The 17213-nt window shown below is 46.8% G+C and overlaps 1 protein-coding gene across 6 annotated transcripts in view; it reads left to right on the forward strand.

The window, feature by feature from the left end:
* The window catches only part of LOC110490600 (plasma membrane calcium-transporting ATPase 1), a 60497-nt gene that overhangs the window by 38256 nt on the left and 5028 nt on the right, over positions 1 to 17213 (forward strand). For 3 of the 6 annotated variants that reach the window (XM_036945055.1, XM_036945054.1, XM_036945053.1), the window contains exons 10-21: positions 20 to 262; positions 649 to 890; positions 1643 to 1880; positions 2438 to 2617; positions 2904 to 2991; positions 3108 to 3214; positions 3844 to 4035; positions 5714 to 5927; positions 6896 to 7107; positions 7644 to 7751; positions 11168 to 11356; positions 12043 to 12135. In XM_036945055.1, coding sequence (XP_036800950.1) covers positions 20 to 262; positions 649 to 890; positions 1643 to 1880; positions 2438 to 2617; positions 2904 to 2991; positions 3108 to 3214; positions 3844 to 4035; positions 5714 to 5927; positions 6896 to 7107; positions 7644 to 7751; positions 11168 to 11356; positions 12043 to 12135 — 2106 coding nt within the window. Of the gene's footprint in view, positions 1 to 19; positions 263 to 648; positions 891 to 1642; positions 1881 to 2437; positions 2618 to 2903; positions 2992 to 3107; positions 3215 to 3843; positions 4036 to 5713; positions 5928 to 6895; positions 7108 to 7643; positions 7752 to 11167; positions 11357 to 12042; positions 12218 to 13501; positions 13558 to 17213 lie in introns of all 6 variants that reach the window. The other 3 variants (XM_036945057.1, XM_036945058.1, XM_036945056.1) reach the window with 3 other exon arrangements.

Genomic DNA, 17213 nt, shown 5'->3' on the forward strand with positions numbered 1-17213 from the left:
CCTGTCTTCTTCCTAACAGAAAATGATGAAAGACAACAACCTGGTGCGTCACCTGGACGCCTGTGAGACCATGGGCAACGCTACGGCCATCTGCTCGGACAAGACGGGCACGCTGACCATGAACCGCATGACGGTGGTGCAGGCCTACGTGGCCGACAAGCACTACCGCAACGTGCCTGAGCCCCAGCTCATCCCCGCCTCCATCATGGACATCCTTGTCCTGGGCATCAGCGTCAACAGCGCCTACACCACCAACATTATGGTGAGGGAGGTTGCCTCGAGAAATGGTGTACTGCACAGGCGTGTGTGTGTGCGCGCTATCGATGTGCAGTCACTGATGGGTTTAGAACAGATGTTGTTGAAGATTAAATGTGGGGTAGGAGTTTTGCTTGTAAATGTCATGTCAGTAACAAATCACTAGTATGAGATGACTGAATGTGCTGTTAATAGTCTCCAACATGACCTGGGTCCTAATCATTAGGCCATGCCGTAGCAAAACATTTTCCAACGGAAGACCAGCTTTTTTTCTTGTTGGGCAAGTACAGACGGTACCTCCTCATTGCATCCGTTTGGTACCGGTTTCTTCTGTTTTGTGCCAACTGAACACGACCCTTACGTGCTACTTGGTGTGTCTCTCTCTGTAACCAGTCTCCGGAGAAGGAAGGTGGTCTGCCGCGCCAGGTGGGCAACAAAACCGAATGTGCCTTGCTGGGCTTCGCTAATGACCTGAAGCGTGACTACCAGGCCATCCGCAACGAGATCCCCGAGGAGAAGCTCTACAAGGTCTACACCTTCAACTCCTGCAGGAAGTCCATGAGCACCGTGCTGAAAAACGCCGACGGGAGCTTCCGTATGTTCAGCAAGGGAGCCTCTGAGATCCTCCTCAAGAAGTAGGTTTGGGTTTAAAGCTAAATCAAGCTGCTCTCAGTATTCGGTGTGGGGTGAATCTTAACTAGTCAGACATTGATATCAATGGTAAACGAAGTGTAAATTGGTGTACGTCTAAGTCCCTGTATGGATTATATGGTCCTGTGGGGCTCAGTTGAAAAGAGCGTTGTGCTAGCAATGCCAAGGTTGTTGGTTCAATTTCCACATGGATCACATACATACTAAAATGTATGCATTCAGTAAGTTAGTTTGGACAACCGGGTCTGCTAAGTGGCATATGTACACTATCGGTATAGAATATCATTGGGTATAAGTTATCACCTCATACAAACATGGAACACCTTTGGTTTTGTAGTGGATGGCACACAATTAGTAGAGCACTAAGCACCTCTCATTCAAAGAGCTTAACATAGGTTCTAGGTGGCCAGGCAGGCTTGCAAAGGAATTGTTTTCGGCTTAAGCGCTAAGTAGTTCAAGTGCATCCCACCAAGCCCCTTAACATAGCTTCTTAAAAACAGGCCCGGAGAAATTAGTCTAAGCCTCCCAAATGGCTCTAAACATGGCTCCTTTTTACCCACCTATAGGGTCTGGTCAAATGTAATGCACTATGTAGGGATTAGGGTACCGTTTGGGACGAAGTCAGAGAAACAGGCTTCCTGCTGTGTGTTATCACATCGCTGGTTCTAACCCATCACACCCGTCTGTTGCTCCCTCTCTCGCCCTGTCCCTCTCTCGCTCTTTCCCCCACCACCAGGTGTTCTAAGCTCCTGACGGCGAGCGGCGAGACCAAGGTGTTTCGTCCCCGGGACAGAGAGGACATGGTGAAGAAGGTGATTGAGCCCATGGCCTCAGAGGGCCTGCGCACCATCTGCCTGGCGTACCGCGACTTCCCTGTCTCGGAGGGCGAGCCTGACTGGGACCAGGAGAACGACATCCTCACCAGCCTGACCTGTGTATGTGTGGTGGGCATCGAGGACCCAGTCAGACCCGAGGTCAGTTTATGGACCACAGTCAAACAAAACAAGCAGACTGACATTAGCAAAGATACAGTGGAGTAATCTGATGTACTTTACCTACCACACACCCGACATGGCTTCTAGGGCATGAGGCTAGTGAAAAGGAAGCAAGCCTCTGCACACAGTTGTATGCAAATGTCAGAGTTATTGTGTTATTGACATTTCCATTGACCCCGAAGTGTGTTTCTTATCAGTATAGATATGTGGCATTCAGAGTGACTAGGAACAACTCTGGGTCCTAGTTAATGGTTAATCTCTGTCAGCCTCACACATGGTCTATCAACAGCTCCTGTTATGGTGAAAGTTAAAGACCCATTGCAACCAGATGGTGTATTGAGGATGTCTTGTTCCCTATGGAACAGAAGTGGTTTGCTCGTACAGTGACCTTGCCCCAGACCTGAAGACTTGTGTACACTCCCTGAGCTGAGCCTAGGGTTGAGCTCTGCAAGCTAGGACAGTCCTGCAGCTGTCGGGAAACCTGGATTTCGCAGCCAGTCAGTCACATTAACATCTCTCTCTCTCTGCCCCTCCAGGTCCCGGATGCAATCAAGAAATGTCAGCGTGCCGGGATCACGGTACGCATGGTAACCGGGGACAACATCAACACGGCCCGCGCCATCGCCACCAAGTGCGGCATCCTGCAGCCCGGAGACGAGTTCCTGTGCATGGAAGGCAAGGAGTTCAACCGACGGATCCGCAACGAGAAGGGAGAGGTGGGTTAAATATATTGTTGTGGCTTTACACCAAAACACAATCAACTAGGTCGTGTTCATTATCACCAAATAAGAAAGACTTATTTTCATTTCCCATTGCAAAAGGTTTGAGACCTTTTTCCATTGCGTGCCCTAATGAACACGGCCCTGTTTGACATTGTACTTCAGTGTTAAGTAACCTAGTAGGGTTAGTTAGCCCTGATGGACTAATGTAATGAGCTAACAACATGGTTGATAGATGAAGAATTGGGATTGTAGGCTAATTAGTCTAATTTTTCCCTTCTAGATTGAACAAGAGCGCATTGATAAGATCTGGCCAAAACTCAGAGTACTTGCACGATCCTCACCCACCGACAAGCACACATTAGTCAAAGGTACTTCGCTTTGCTCTTTCAGGATGAAAATGAAAAATGTCATTTTCACAAGTCACAGTGTCCTGAAATCTGTCATTTGAAATGTTATTTGGTAATATTTTTCTCTCTCCCCCCAGGTATCATTGACAGTACGGTCTTAGAACAGAGGCAGGTGGTAGCAGTCACAGGAGACGGCACCAACGACGGGCCCGCCTTGAAGAAAGCTGATGTCGGCTTCGCCATGGTGAGACTCATTTCTCTGCCAGTCCTATCACAAAGTAACATGTTGATACTAGTTGGCTGTAAATGATTGCCCGTACTGTATGGAATCTCATACTGCCCAGATAACCGTGAGTCAGATAACGATCATGATAGAACTTTAATCTGCACTTTTATATGGGGAGTCAAAAACGATGTTGGCATTGTAAACTTGATGGATGTAATTTACTGCATGTTTACAAAGCATCACAATGAATGTAATCATGCATAAAAACGAGAGAAAGATGTGGAACTAAAGTTCAACAAATTTGACTGACTGATAACATCACACTCTGTAGTGACCAATGGCCCCCACATATCGGCACATATCAACAGTAACAACAAACGTACTGCACCGCAATTACATGTGTATAGGGCTACGACTACTTGAATATCGAACTCTTGTTTCTCTTACGCATTTTGACTTAATGAGACCGTTATGAGTTGACAGAGGGGTAGACGGGGATATGAGGAATGGTATGAAGGTTTGGAGTGGGGATTGAACCCTTGTCTCCGGGGAGAGAAATATGTGTGTCTAGAGCAGAGGGCTTTAACACTAGACCACGGCTCTGCACAACTTCAATATGGAACTTAATGTGTGTGTGTCACCTGCAGGGTATCGCCGGCACAGACGTGGCCAAGGAGGCATCTGACATCATCCTGACGGACGACAATTTCAGCAGCATCGTCAAGGCGGTGATGTGGGGCCGCAACGTCTACGACAGCATCTCCAAGTTCCTCCAGTTCCAGCTCACCGTTAACGTAGTGGCCGTCATCGTGGCCTTCACCGGCGCCTGCATCACGCAGGTAACACACAAACTAGGGATGGGCACGGTTATGCAGATATCCCACCGGATGGTGCGATTCCATTAATTGGGAGAGTATTCATTTGTAAGAAGAATATAGGCCTATTTTAATAATGAAAAAGATTTGTCTGAAATGAAATAAAATTGTCTGACATTGGTACATAGCCTACAAGATTGGGGAGGCAGGTAGCCTAGTGGTTAGAGCGTTGGGCCAGTAACCGAAAGGTTGCTAGATCAAATCACCAAGCTGACAAGGTAAAAATCTGTCGTTCTGCCCCTGAACAAGGCAGTTAACCCACTGTTCCTAGGCCGTCATTGTAAATAAGAATTTGTTCTCAACTGACTTGCCAAGTTAAAGGTTAAATGAGAAGAAAATGCATTATTTATTTTTTAATACAAGTTTTATGAGTGCGCCCGTAAAAAGGACTGGCATGTAGCCTACACATCCGTTTCACCAGATGGTGTGATAGATAAACTATGGCAGCAACAAGTTTGTCTAACTAGCGCGTGTCGGTTTGGCTACTTTCTCTCCCTCCATGCCTCACACAGACTCACACACACCTGCTCCTCCCCCACCTTCGGCTGAAACAAGCAGAGCACAGCACCGCAGCTCTGTCGCGCGTTGATATGACTCATTGTATGTGATATGCAGAAAAACTAAGCGCTGTGCTCTTGGTTTTGATTTGCATTCAGAGGGGACTAGAGGGTTTGGTTCTCAGGAGCAGCACCAGGATCTATCCTCCCTTAGCTTGAATGGCAAGATTTGTCACCTATGACTCAAGAGTGTGTGTGTGTGTGTATCCACAATGACTGAGGCAGTACAAAATGGAGCAACCAATTTATTGTAATGTATTCCCTTGGATCAGAGCTGCTTTTCAGGTTCTCTGACTAGAGGTAGCAATCATCCACCCCTATTTGACCTGTTGGTCACAGCAGCCGCCAAATTAGTGCTCATCCAGGCGTAAAACAATGGTAAATGGGCCTGCAATAGAAACGGAACAAACAGCTATTTAAAGCTCCGGGCCTGAGCTGTGTGCATTATCCAACAGTGCTGTAATTTTGAGATAATGAGTGATGAGTGGCTGAGCATTTACTAGATGGCCACATGGGTCAAGAGACACACACACACACACACACACACACACACACACTGAATGCTAGTGTAGATGCTAATGTGTTTACCTGTGTGTAGCTAGCCATTCTGCTAGCATGCTAAGCTGCACAATGTATGAAGCTAGCTGCTTTGCTAGCATGCTAAGCTGTCAATGTGTATATGGACGTATGTAGCTCGTTAGCTCCTCTGCTGGTGTGAAGTGGTTTGCCTCTACTGGAGCCCAAATAGCTCTGGTGAGTCAGCAAGTGGACACCTGTATAGCCATTTGTGTCATTTCTGAGCAGTGTGTGGGCTACTGAAGTCTTTTAGCTTTCAATGATCACTGCTCAGGCAGCATTTGCTCTTCGTGTTATGGCCTGCACTTCTTTGAAAGCTTTGGTTGGATTTGTGCAGTGTGTCTACAGTCTGACGTTTGGATAGTGTGGAGGATGTTATGTAAGTAGTACTGACTGCATGAGTAATCTTTCTCTGTCCTGCTCTCCCCCCCCTTTCTGTATCTCTCCTCTTTCCACTCCCTTCCCTCTGTCTCCCCCTATCCTTTTCCTACCTCCCTCTCTCCCGCCAGGACTCTCCTCTGAAAGCTGTCCAGATGCTCTGGGTGAACCTGATCATGGACACCTTTGCCTCCCTGGCCCTGGCCACTGAGCCCCCCACTGAGTCTCTACTGCTGAGGAAGCCTTACGGCCGCAACAAGCCCCTCATCTCCCGCACCATGATGAAGAACATCCTTGGCCACGGAGTCTACCAGCTCATCATCATCTTCACCCTGCTCTTCGTAGGTAAAGTACTAGAGTGTGTCTGTGTAGAAGCGTGTGTGTTTTTCATTCTCTGCATCTCACTCTAATTGCACACTGAGCTGAAACAGCTTTCCATATGCCATGGAATTTCACATGGGTATTAGGCGGTCTTGATTGACTGGCTCTCTGATGGTGTCATCTTTACTGCCACCTTAACGAGGGCGGGAGGTAAGCTAGCGGTTAGAGCGTTGGGCCAGTAACCGAAAGGTTGCTTGTTCATATACCTGAGCCGACAAGGTGAAGAACCTGATGATGTGCCCTTGAGCAAGGCACTTAACCTTAAGTTGCTCCAGGGGCGTGTACAACGGCTGCAAAACAACACATTTCACTGTCCAGTGTCAGATTAACCTCAGTCGGCAGAAGGCTGAGAACATTTGAACGTTTAAGTGAAATTTGCTGATCTTTTGACGTGAAAGAGGTGTTCTGATCTCAATGGGACTACCACGAGCAGCGGCACAGATATTCTGATGAGCAAGATGCAGCACTTGCTCTCACACAGTATCTGCACATGTGCAAGGGTTCGTTTTAACGCTGTTAGTGCGTGGTAGCCACCGGACCAAAACAGAGGTGAAGTTGAGCCTTATGCTTCAACGTTCTTAGTAGTTGTGGAAATTGACCCACCATACTGTTTCCTTTGTGCATCTACATCATAACACTGAGTCTACCTTTAAATCATTCCACAGAGGGCCTAGTGTCTGCAGGTTTGAGTTTTTTCCTTTCAATTAAGACCTAAACAACCAGGTGAGGGGAGTTCCTTACTAATTAGTGACCTTAATTCATCAGTCAAGTACAAGGGAGGAGCAAAAACCCGCAGACACCCTCTGTGAAATGAGTTTGACACGTGATCTAGATAAAATAAAGATATTTCAAAAAGGTAGTGGGTCAACGCTTCACCTCCTCCGTCTCTCTCCTCTCTCTCTCTCTCTCTCTCTCTCTCCTCCCCCTCCCAGGTGAGCAGATCTTTGACATCGACAGCGGGCGGTACGCACCCCTCCACTCGCCTCCCTCAGAGCACTACACCATTATTTTCAACACCTTCGTCCTCCTGCAGCTCTTCAACGAGATCAACGCCAGAAAGATCCACGGCGAGCGCAACGTCTTCGACGGCATCTTCAACAACCTCATCTTCTGCTCCATCGTCTTTGGCACCTTTATCATCCAGGTAACACTTGGTGTCTAGTGTCTTCAGACTGTAGCATGTCTGCTTGCTGGAGTTGCTCACTGCTTTAAACAGGCACCATTTAAAAAAAATAAATAATGTTTTGGTCATTTAATAGATGCTCTTGTCTAGAGCGACTTACAATTAGTTGATTTGTCTTCAGATGGCTAGGTGAGACAACTACATCACAGTCGTAGTGAGTACATTTTCCCTCATTAAAGTAGTGATCAGCAAATCCAGTGCTAGGAGTTCATTTAAGATGCTCTTAGAAGAGGGTTTCAGATGTTCAGGGAAAGATGGGTTCTTCGCCATATATAAAAAGGCCAGGGCTCCCTTAATTAAATTAGTAATCTCAATGGCTCTCACCTGGATAAATAAAGAATCAATAAAAACGAAACCCAAACCATATTCATACATGGTACACATGAAACCTGTTATAACACGCATATCTGTCAAATGGAATTACCAGCAAACCAAGAAACCGTGAAGGAAAATGAGCTTGACCTCTAAATATGTTTCTTTCCTCTCCGGCCTCTCAGATAGTCATAGTGCAGTGGGGAGGCAAACCTTTCAGCTGCGTGGGCCTGAGCATCGACCAGTGGCTATGGTGCACCTTTCTGGGCTTTAGCAGTCTCCTCTGGGGTCAGGTAAGAAGACACACACACAGTGAGTTGCAAGTGCGTCACCTGTAACTTTCCAACACTGCCCCATCCGTCAGGGATACACTGCTGCCCCAATGTGGCTGTGTTGGGTAGCTGAATGGCCACACTGTATTGAAATGGCTAGTTGGATGATGATCTTTACAGAAGGATCTAGAATTCCTGATTTGAGCGCTGTCATGTTATTTCTGAAATATCTATTGTATTACAATTTCCTGTTGACCTTCTCCTGTTTTTGTTTATGTTGTTGATTGTGATGTCATTAGTTGTGCATTTTGTGATGCTGACCTAGCAAGTAAATGGCCGGACATGATCACAGACCAAACATTGCTTTGTCACCAGTAGGGTTGCACATTTTGGGGAATATTCAGAGGTGGAAACTTTCCGTGGGAATTAACGGGAATATAGGCAAATTAATATTAATACCATGTAGATATTTTTGCATTGGATATATTTACCATATCATATGGAGACAGAAACAAACCATTTTTCCTTACTATAAGTAGGCATAATTGCAAATGATTAAATCCTTCCAATAGAAAAAATATATAGATTTAGTTACGAATTTAACTTTAATTAAATGAGTTGACTCTTCACAAGGGATGATTTCAATGATCAACAAAATAAAGGGAATATCGAATGATCCCCAATGATCCATCACATCTCCCCCCAAAAAATTCTACATACATCTGTAAAATAATAGTCTAGAAACTAAAGCTTTGGTTGTCTTCCTCTCAGGCTTCCATGTCTTCTTCCTGGACCACCTCAATGTCCACCTCTTAAACATCAGGCTCGGAGGCCTCATCTTCACTGTCACTTTCCAACCTTGTTGAGGATGGTTCGTTGTCAGGCTCAAAAAGCCTCAGATTTACCCGGATGGCCACCAATTTTTCAACCCTTGCATTGGTCGTCAGCCTGTTGCGTGCTTTTGTGTGTGTGTGTGTTCCCAAACAAGGACCAGTTGTGCTCTGAGGTGGCTGAGGTTGGTGGGATTTAGAGGATGATGGAGGCGCCTCAGATCCACAGTCCCTTCCACCAGGTGGCCGATAAGATATGTTGGCACGACTGTCATTGCATCTCCATCCCAAAGCCCTTGCTTGGAAGTGTGCTTCGCCAGACTGCCAAGAACCTTGCCCTCATCCAGGCCTAGGTGGCGAACACGGTAGTGATGACACCATAGGCGTTGTTGATCTCTGCACCAGACAGGATGCTCTTGCCAGCATACTTGGGGTCCAACATGTACGCTGCGGCGTGTATGGGCTTCAGGCAGAAGTCTTCACGCTTTTTGATGTATTTCAGAACTGCAGTTTCCTCTGCTTGGAGCAACAGTGAAGTGGGCAGGGCAGTATGGATTTCTTCTCTTACATCTGAACATCAGGCATCGTCTCCCTTGATCCGTGCAATGGCTACTGCTATCGGTTTCAGGCTGCTTACGACTCTCTCCCAAAATATCTCAACCATCCTCTTGATGGGGCTGTCCATATCAGCAGACTTCCCCTCCAGGAGACTGTCAAACATGATGACAACACCACCCCAACAGGTGTTGCTGGGCAGCTTCAATGTGGTGCTCTTATTCTTCTCACTGCTTGGTGAGGTAGATTGCTGCTATAACTTGATGACCATTCACATACCTAACCATTTCCTTGGCTCTCTTGTCGAGTGTATCCATTGTTTTCAGTGCCATGATGTCCTTGAGGAGCAGATTCAATGCATGAGCAGCACAACCAATGGGTGTGATGTGAGGGTTGGACTCCTCCACTTTAGACCAAGCAGCCTTCATGTTCGCAGCATTGTCTCTCACCAGTGCAAATACCGACTGTGGTCCGAGGTCATTGATGACTGCCTTCAGCTCATCTACAATGTAGAGACCGGTGTGTCCATTGTCCCTTGTGTCTGTGCTCTTGTAGAATACTGGTTTGAGGGGTGGAGATGATGTAGTTAATTATTCCTTTCCCACGAACATTCGACCACCCATCAGAGATGATTGCAATACAGTCTGCTTTCTCTATGATTTACTTGAACTCTGTTGAACTCTGCACCCAGCAAATGAGTAGAAGAATGTCTGGTTGGAGGGGTGTATGCTGGGTGAAGAACATTCAGCAATTTCTTCCAATACACATGGCCTGTGAGCATCAGAGGTGAACCAGTTGCATACACAGCTCGAGCAAGACATTCATCAGCATTTCTCTGACTACGTTCCTCCATTGAGTAAAAAACAATAATCTGATTCCAGGAGGACCATGAGCTGTTGCTATCGATAAGGTGTCTGATTCATAATTTTCACCTCTAATAGAAGTAGAGGGACTTTTGTCAGAGCTTGTTTGTTGTAAGCAATGAGGGAACTTTATGCACTTGGCCAGATGATTCTCCATCTTTGTTGCATTCTTTACATATGATTTGGCACTGTATTTGCAAATGTACACAGCTTTTCCTTCAACATTAGCTGCAGTGAAATGTCTCCACACATCAGATGGTGCCTGTGGCGTTTCCCTGTAAAGAAAAGGAAAAATTTGTTTTAAAAAAACGAATACAATTCCATGTACAGATAAATAGTTAAGCTGTTAGATTAAACAACTCTTTGTAAGATACATGTTTTAAAATGAAACATGTATGGAAACAGGTGAATTAACACTCCTCAGTTAGCAAGCTAAAATCCACATGGTAGCAAAAACTAACTATCTGAAACAAATTATTTAAACACACTTTGCTGTAGGCTACAATTTTACTCATTAACAAAAATGACATATAAGATATATTCACCCCACCTAGTATTGTAATCAAAACTTACCAGAAAGCATGTAGTCCTTGACTCAGACAGTGTAGTACTGTGGGCTCAATAGCATCTTATTAGTGTGCAAGATCTTGAGAATCAGCTGCACATGTGATGGAAGAGTGCACTGTGCGTGCAGAGGGCTGCAATTCCATTGAATTGGCGATAGTTTAACCAAAAAAATGCCACAAGACCTAGAATTGCCTTGTGTATCCCACAAAAAAAAGTTTTCTGTTATAAAGCAAACTTTGTTTTTATGAATTTTTAAGCAAAATTCCCCAAATTCCTGGGCTTAACTTCCCATGGACAATTTCCTGAAAAAGGTCCCGACCCTTTGCAACTCTAGTCACCAGACAACAACCCATTACTTTTGCATCAGTCGCATTTCTTTTCCGAGCTGACTTCCTGTGGAAACTGGTTGTTCGGTTAACAGATGCGCATTGTGTGAGGGTGCCTGTTGTGCACCTGTTGCAGTCCAGCCTGTCATTGCATATATACCAGTAACCTGGGCCTTTGCTGTCTGTATGTTAGTAGTCAGTCCTCTGTGATAGAGATGGGATTTGTGGTCCAATATTGCTAACACGGTTTGGACTGTGATAAGCCCTTAACCCCTCTGCCCCTCTCCTCCCTCCAGCTGATCTCATCCATCCCCACCAAAAGTCTGAGGTTCCTGAAGTCTGCCGGCCACGGCACCCAGAGGCAGGAGATCCCTGACGAGGAACTGGAGGACATGGAGGAAATGGAAGAGATCGACCACGCCGAGCGCGAGCTGCGCCGTGGACAGATCCTCTGGTTCAGGGGCCTCAACCGCATCCAGACTCAGGTAATGTCCTCCTTGACCGCGTCTCCACCGATGTCCACCAAAGAGGATTCACAAGCCATAAGGTTAACTCTACGCACTTCTCATCCCCTTTCCCTTTCTCTCAGCACTTTGAGAGAACAGCTGGCATGTTCCCATCAAAATCCTTCTTTTGACTTGGATTTTCTGTTTGCTTTGGAAAGCTCAAGCAAGGTCCTTTTTGCCTATTCTATTTCTCTTTCTAACAAGCTAAGTTGAACATGATAATGTGATGGTCAATGAAGAGAAGCCCCTTTTGTGTGATACTGAGAAGACCACATGCAGAGCAGGTACAGGTATCTTAAAGGGCCAGGAGTGAAAGGTGTTTGAATATGGGCTGATTTTTTGAATGAGGAAATGTAAAGCGTCAGATCAGGCTCGGGGAGAAACCTTCAGATCAGTGCCTTTCACCCCCTTTCTCTCTCTACTGCTATATCTCTCTGAGTGGGGGGAAATATACCTTTCTATTATATTTTGGTGCCTTTTCTCTCACCTTTCTCTGGTTTCTTCCACTCTTGGTCTCCTTTTGTTCTCTCGCCCCTCTCTCTCGTCTCTCTCGCCCTTCTCTCTCGTCTCTCTCGCCCTTTCTCTCGCCCTTTCTCTCTCACCTCTCCTCTTGCTGTGGTTTCTGGGCTCTATCCTCTCCTGTCACCCTCTCTGATTCCTTGCAGATGGATGTAGTGAGTGCCTTCCAGAGCGGAAGCTCCTTTCAGGAGCGCCAGCTAAGGCGGCAGCCCTCCACCTCCAGCCAACAACAGCACGATGTAACCAATGTTTCTAGCCCTACACATGTAGCCTTTTCTACTACTGCTACTGACGCCAACACCGCTTCTTCCACTGTGGGGTGTGAGTGTGTGTTTCCTTAGTGCATGAAAATCTAACATCTTCCTCTTCTACTCTCTCGCCTAACGTTGAATTCATTCACTCTTACTTGTCCCTCCTTTTCTTAAAAAAAATACAAAAAATGCAAAAAACAACCATATCTTCCATGTTGCTTGGTAACATAACTGCTGTATATGGATGTACTGTAACACCCACAAGGTCACCACGAGTTCTAAGGGCTTTTTCTGTGTCACATCTTGTTTTCTGTTCCTGCTTCTGCTTCATTCTCTGAAGATAGAGGTTGAGGGAGGGAGGAGCTAGAGGAACGTTGGATTGACGTTGTTGTCTGGTCACGTCTGCTGCTGTGCCCCTCCCCCCTGGCTGGCCCCCCTGGCTACTAGCGCTCTTGTGGGCCTTGTTGTCGCAGCTCTGGCCCCTCTATAGTAGCTGTGTAAATGTTTTGAGTATAAGCCCATGGTCACGGTAGATGGTAGTGCTTAAAATCCCCCCCAAAAACAGAGGTTGTCTCTGACTGAGCATAAACAAGTTATTTCTCTCCCCAAATGTAAACATATTGTCAATGTTTTGGTTACGTTGGTCAACATTCACCGCCTAACCAATAATGAATGACCTTTCCCATTTTAGACCGGACTGGTTCTTTCTCAGGGTCTTTCCAGGGTGAAGTCCAGTCCAGAGTGTTAAGTCGGTCTGGGTATTCTAGCCACCTTGTCGCTCCACTAATAGACAATCAGTGGAACATTGCGGTGGCTGCTGTACTGTGTGCAGGAGGCTCCTGGAATGTCTGTGTCCTCTCCTCTGTGGAATGGAATTTCGGCATCCCGCAAATAACCAAGTCCCTTCCCAAATGAACCTTCTTTCCTTAGACCCAGACTCAGGGCTTTGATGTGTTCTGAGTGTACTAACTGTTCTCTACCCGGGAGTGTGTCTGCGTGACCTCAACTGGTCTCTTTCAGACTGGCTGACCTGCAGTTGCAGACATGGATTGTATTATAACTGCTGTGATGTTTCTTCAGAGGCTTTGAGACTAGGGAGCAGTGTTTTGACCATGTTTTCATTTCAATTTCTCTCTTTGGTTATAAGCCACATCTCCCTACTAAATGATGAACCCTCTCTTTCCAGGTGCTTCGCTGATGAGAACCCTTAATATTTAGGATTGATATAATTTGATGTACTTTTTATTTCAATATTCCTCTTTCATAGCCAGTGTGTACTGTCCACTGTTCCCCCCCCAAAAATGAAGCCAACAAGCACCCGAATCTTACTGACTCCAACCATATTCCTCCTTAGATTCTGTGAAATGTGTCATGGGCTATACTCAAAGGTTTACTACTGTTGAACACAAGGTAGCACCGCTCTGCATGGGTTCTGTCTCTATAGTCTGAGTGTTTCTTGTGCTGTTGCGTATCTAGCTATATATCAGCTTTAGACCTGCTTGGCTGCTGCAGTTTTTGTTTTCTCCACAACAGAATCAGTGACTGACCCTCCTCACCCTGAGCATGACCAAAATCACTAACCTATCTGTGTCCAAGCTTCTGTCCTCTATGAATGTGTTCTCATCTAGAACATGTCTCCATTTTTCTTGCATTTTGAATCATTTGGATTTTTGGAGCTGGATTTTTTGATATTTTTTTACTACTTTCACTACTACTACTACTACCACCCCTCCTCCTCAATGGTTTTCACTACTACTACTACTACCACCACCCCTCCTCCTCAATGGTTTTCACTACTACTACTACTACCACCACCCCTCCTCCTCAATGGTTTTCACTACTACTACCACCACCACCCCTCCTCCTCAATGGTTTTCACTACTACTACCACCACCACCCCTCCTCCTCAATGGTTTTCACTACTACTACCACCACCCCTCCTCCTCAATGGTTTTCACTACTACTACCACCACCACCCCTCCTCCTCAATGGTTTTCACTACTACTACCACCACCACCCCTCCTCCTCAATGGTTTTCACTACTACTACCACCACCACCCCTCCTCCTCAATGGTTTTCACTACTACTACCACCACCACCCCTCCTCCTCAATGGTTTTCACTACTACTACCACCACCACCCCTCCTCCTCAATGGTTTTCACTACTACTACCACCACCACCCCTCCTCCTCAATGGTTTTCACTACTACTACCACCACCACCCCTCCTCCTCAATGGTTTTCACTACTACTACCACCACCACCCCTCCTCCTCAATGGTTTTCACTACTACTACCACCACCACCCCTCCTCCTCAATGGTTTTCACTACTACTACCACCACCACCCCTCCTCCTCAATGGTTTTCACTACTACTACCACCACCACCCCTCCTCCTCAATGGTTTTCACTACTACTACTACCACCACCCCTCCTCCTCAATGGTTTTCACTACTACTACCACCACCACCACCCCTCCTCCTCAATGGTTTTCACTACTACTACCACCACCACCCCTCCTCCTCAATGGTTTTCACTACTACTACCACCACCACCCCTCCTCCTCAATGGTTTTCACTACTACTACCACCACCACCCCTCCTCCTCAATGGTTTTCACTACTACTACCACCACCACCCCTCCTCCTCAATGGTTTTCACTACTACTACTACCACCACCCCTCCTCCTCAATGGTTTTCACTACTACTACCACCACCACCCCTCCTCCTCAATGGTTTTCACTACTACTACCACCACCACCCCTCCTCCTCAATGGTTTTCACTACTACTACCACCACCACCCCTCCTCCTCAATGGTTTTCACTACTACTACCACCACCACCCCTCCTCCTCAATGGTTTTCACTACTACTACTACCACCACCCCTCCTCCTCAATGGTTTTCACTACTACTACTACTACCACCACCCCTCCTCCTCAATGGTTTTCACTACTACTACTACCACCACCCCTCCTCCTCAATGGTTTTCACTACTACTACCACCACCACCCCTCCTCCTCAATGGTTTTCACTACTACTACCACCACCACCCCTCCTCCTCAATGGTTTTCACTACTACTACCACCACCACCCCTCCTCCTCAATGGTTTTCACTACTACTACCACCACCACCCCTCCTCCTCAATGGTTTTCACTACTACTACCACCACCACCCCTCCTCCTCAATGGTTTTCACTACTACTACCACCACCACCCCTCCTCCTCAATGGTTTTCACTACTACTACCACCACCACCCCTCCTCCTCAATGGTTTTCACTACTACTACCACCACCACCCCTCCTCCTCAATGGTTTTCACTACTACTACCACCACCACCCCTCCTCCTCAATGGTTTTCACTACTACTACCACCACCACCCCTCCTCCTCAATGGTTTTCACTACTACTACTACCACCACCCCTCCTCCTCAATGGTTTTCACTACTACTACTACCACCACCCCTCCTCCTCAATGGTTTTCACTACTACTACCACCACCACCCCTCCTCCTCAATGGTTTTCACTACTACTACCACCACCACCCCTCCTCCTCAATGGTTTTCACTACTACTACTACCACCACCCCTCCTCCTCAATGGTTTTCACTACTACTACCACCACCACCCCTCCTCCTCAATGGTTTTCACTACTACTACCACCACCACCCCTCCTCCTCAATGGTTTTCACTACTACTACCACCACCACCCCTCCTCCTCAATGGTTTTCACTACTACTACCACCACCACCCCTCCTCCTCAATGGTTTTCACTACTACTACCACCACCACCCCTCCTCCTCAATGGTTTTCACTACTACTACTACCACCACCCCTCCTCCTCAATGGTTTTCACTACTACTACCACCACCACCCCTCCTCCTCAATGGTTTTCACTACTACTACTACCACCACCACCCCTCCTCCTCAATGGTTTTCACTACTACTACCACCACCACCCCTCCTCCTCAATGGTTTTCACTACTACTACCACCACCACCCCTCCTCCTCAATGGTTTTCACTACTACTACCACCACCACCCCTCCTCCTCAATGGTTTTCACTACTACTACCACCACCACCCCTCCTCCTCAATGGTTTTCACTACTACTACCACCACCACCCCTCCTCCTCAATGGTTTTCACTACTACTACCACCACCACCCCTCCTCCTCAATGGTTTTCACTACTACTACCACCACCACCCCTCCTCCTCAATGGTTTTCACTACTACTACCACCACCACCCCTCCTCCTCAATGGTTTTCACTACTACTACCACCACCACCCCTCCTCCTCAATGGTTTTCACTACTACTACCACCACCACCCCTCCTCCTCAATGGTTTTCACTACTACTACCACCACCACCCCTCCTCCTCAATGGTTTTCACTACTACTACCACCACCACCCCTCCTCCTCAATGGTTTTCACTACTACTACTACTACCACCACCCCTCCTCCTCAATGGTTTTCACTACTACTACCACCACCACCCCTCCTCCTCAATGGTTTTCACTACTACTACTACTACCACCACCCCTCCTCCTCAATGGTTTTCACTACTACTACCACCACCACCCCTCCTCCTCAATGGTTTTCACTACTACTACTACTACCACCACCCCTCCTCCTCAATGGTTTTCACTACTACTACTACTACCACCACCCCTCCTCCTCAATGGTTTTCACTACTACTACTACCACCACCCCTCCTCCTCAATGGTTTTCACTACTACTACCACCACCACCCCTCCTCCTCAATGGTTTTCACTACTACTACCACCACCACCCCTCCTCCTCAATGGTTTTCACTACTACTACTACTACCACCACCCCTCCTCCTCAATGGTTTTCACTACTACTACTACCACCACCCCTCCTCCTCAATGGTTTTCACTACTACTACCACCACCACCCCTCCTCCTCAATGGTTTTCACTACTACTACTACTACCACCACCCCTCCTCCTCAATGGTTTTCACTACTACTACCACCACCACCCCTCCTCCTCAATGGTTTTCACTACTACTACTACTACCACCACCCCTCCTCCTCAATGGTTTTCACTAC

This window comes from Oncorhynchus mykiss, chromosome 15, assembly GCF_013265735.2.
Source record: "Oncorhynchus mykiss isolate Arlee chromosome 15, USDA_OmykA_1.1, whole genome shotgun sequence".
NCBI classification, from domain to species: Eukaryota; Metazoa; Chordata; class Actinopteri; order Salmoniformes; family Salmonidae; genus Oncorhynchus; species Oncorhynchus mykiss.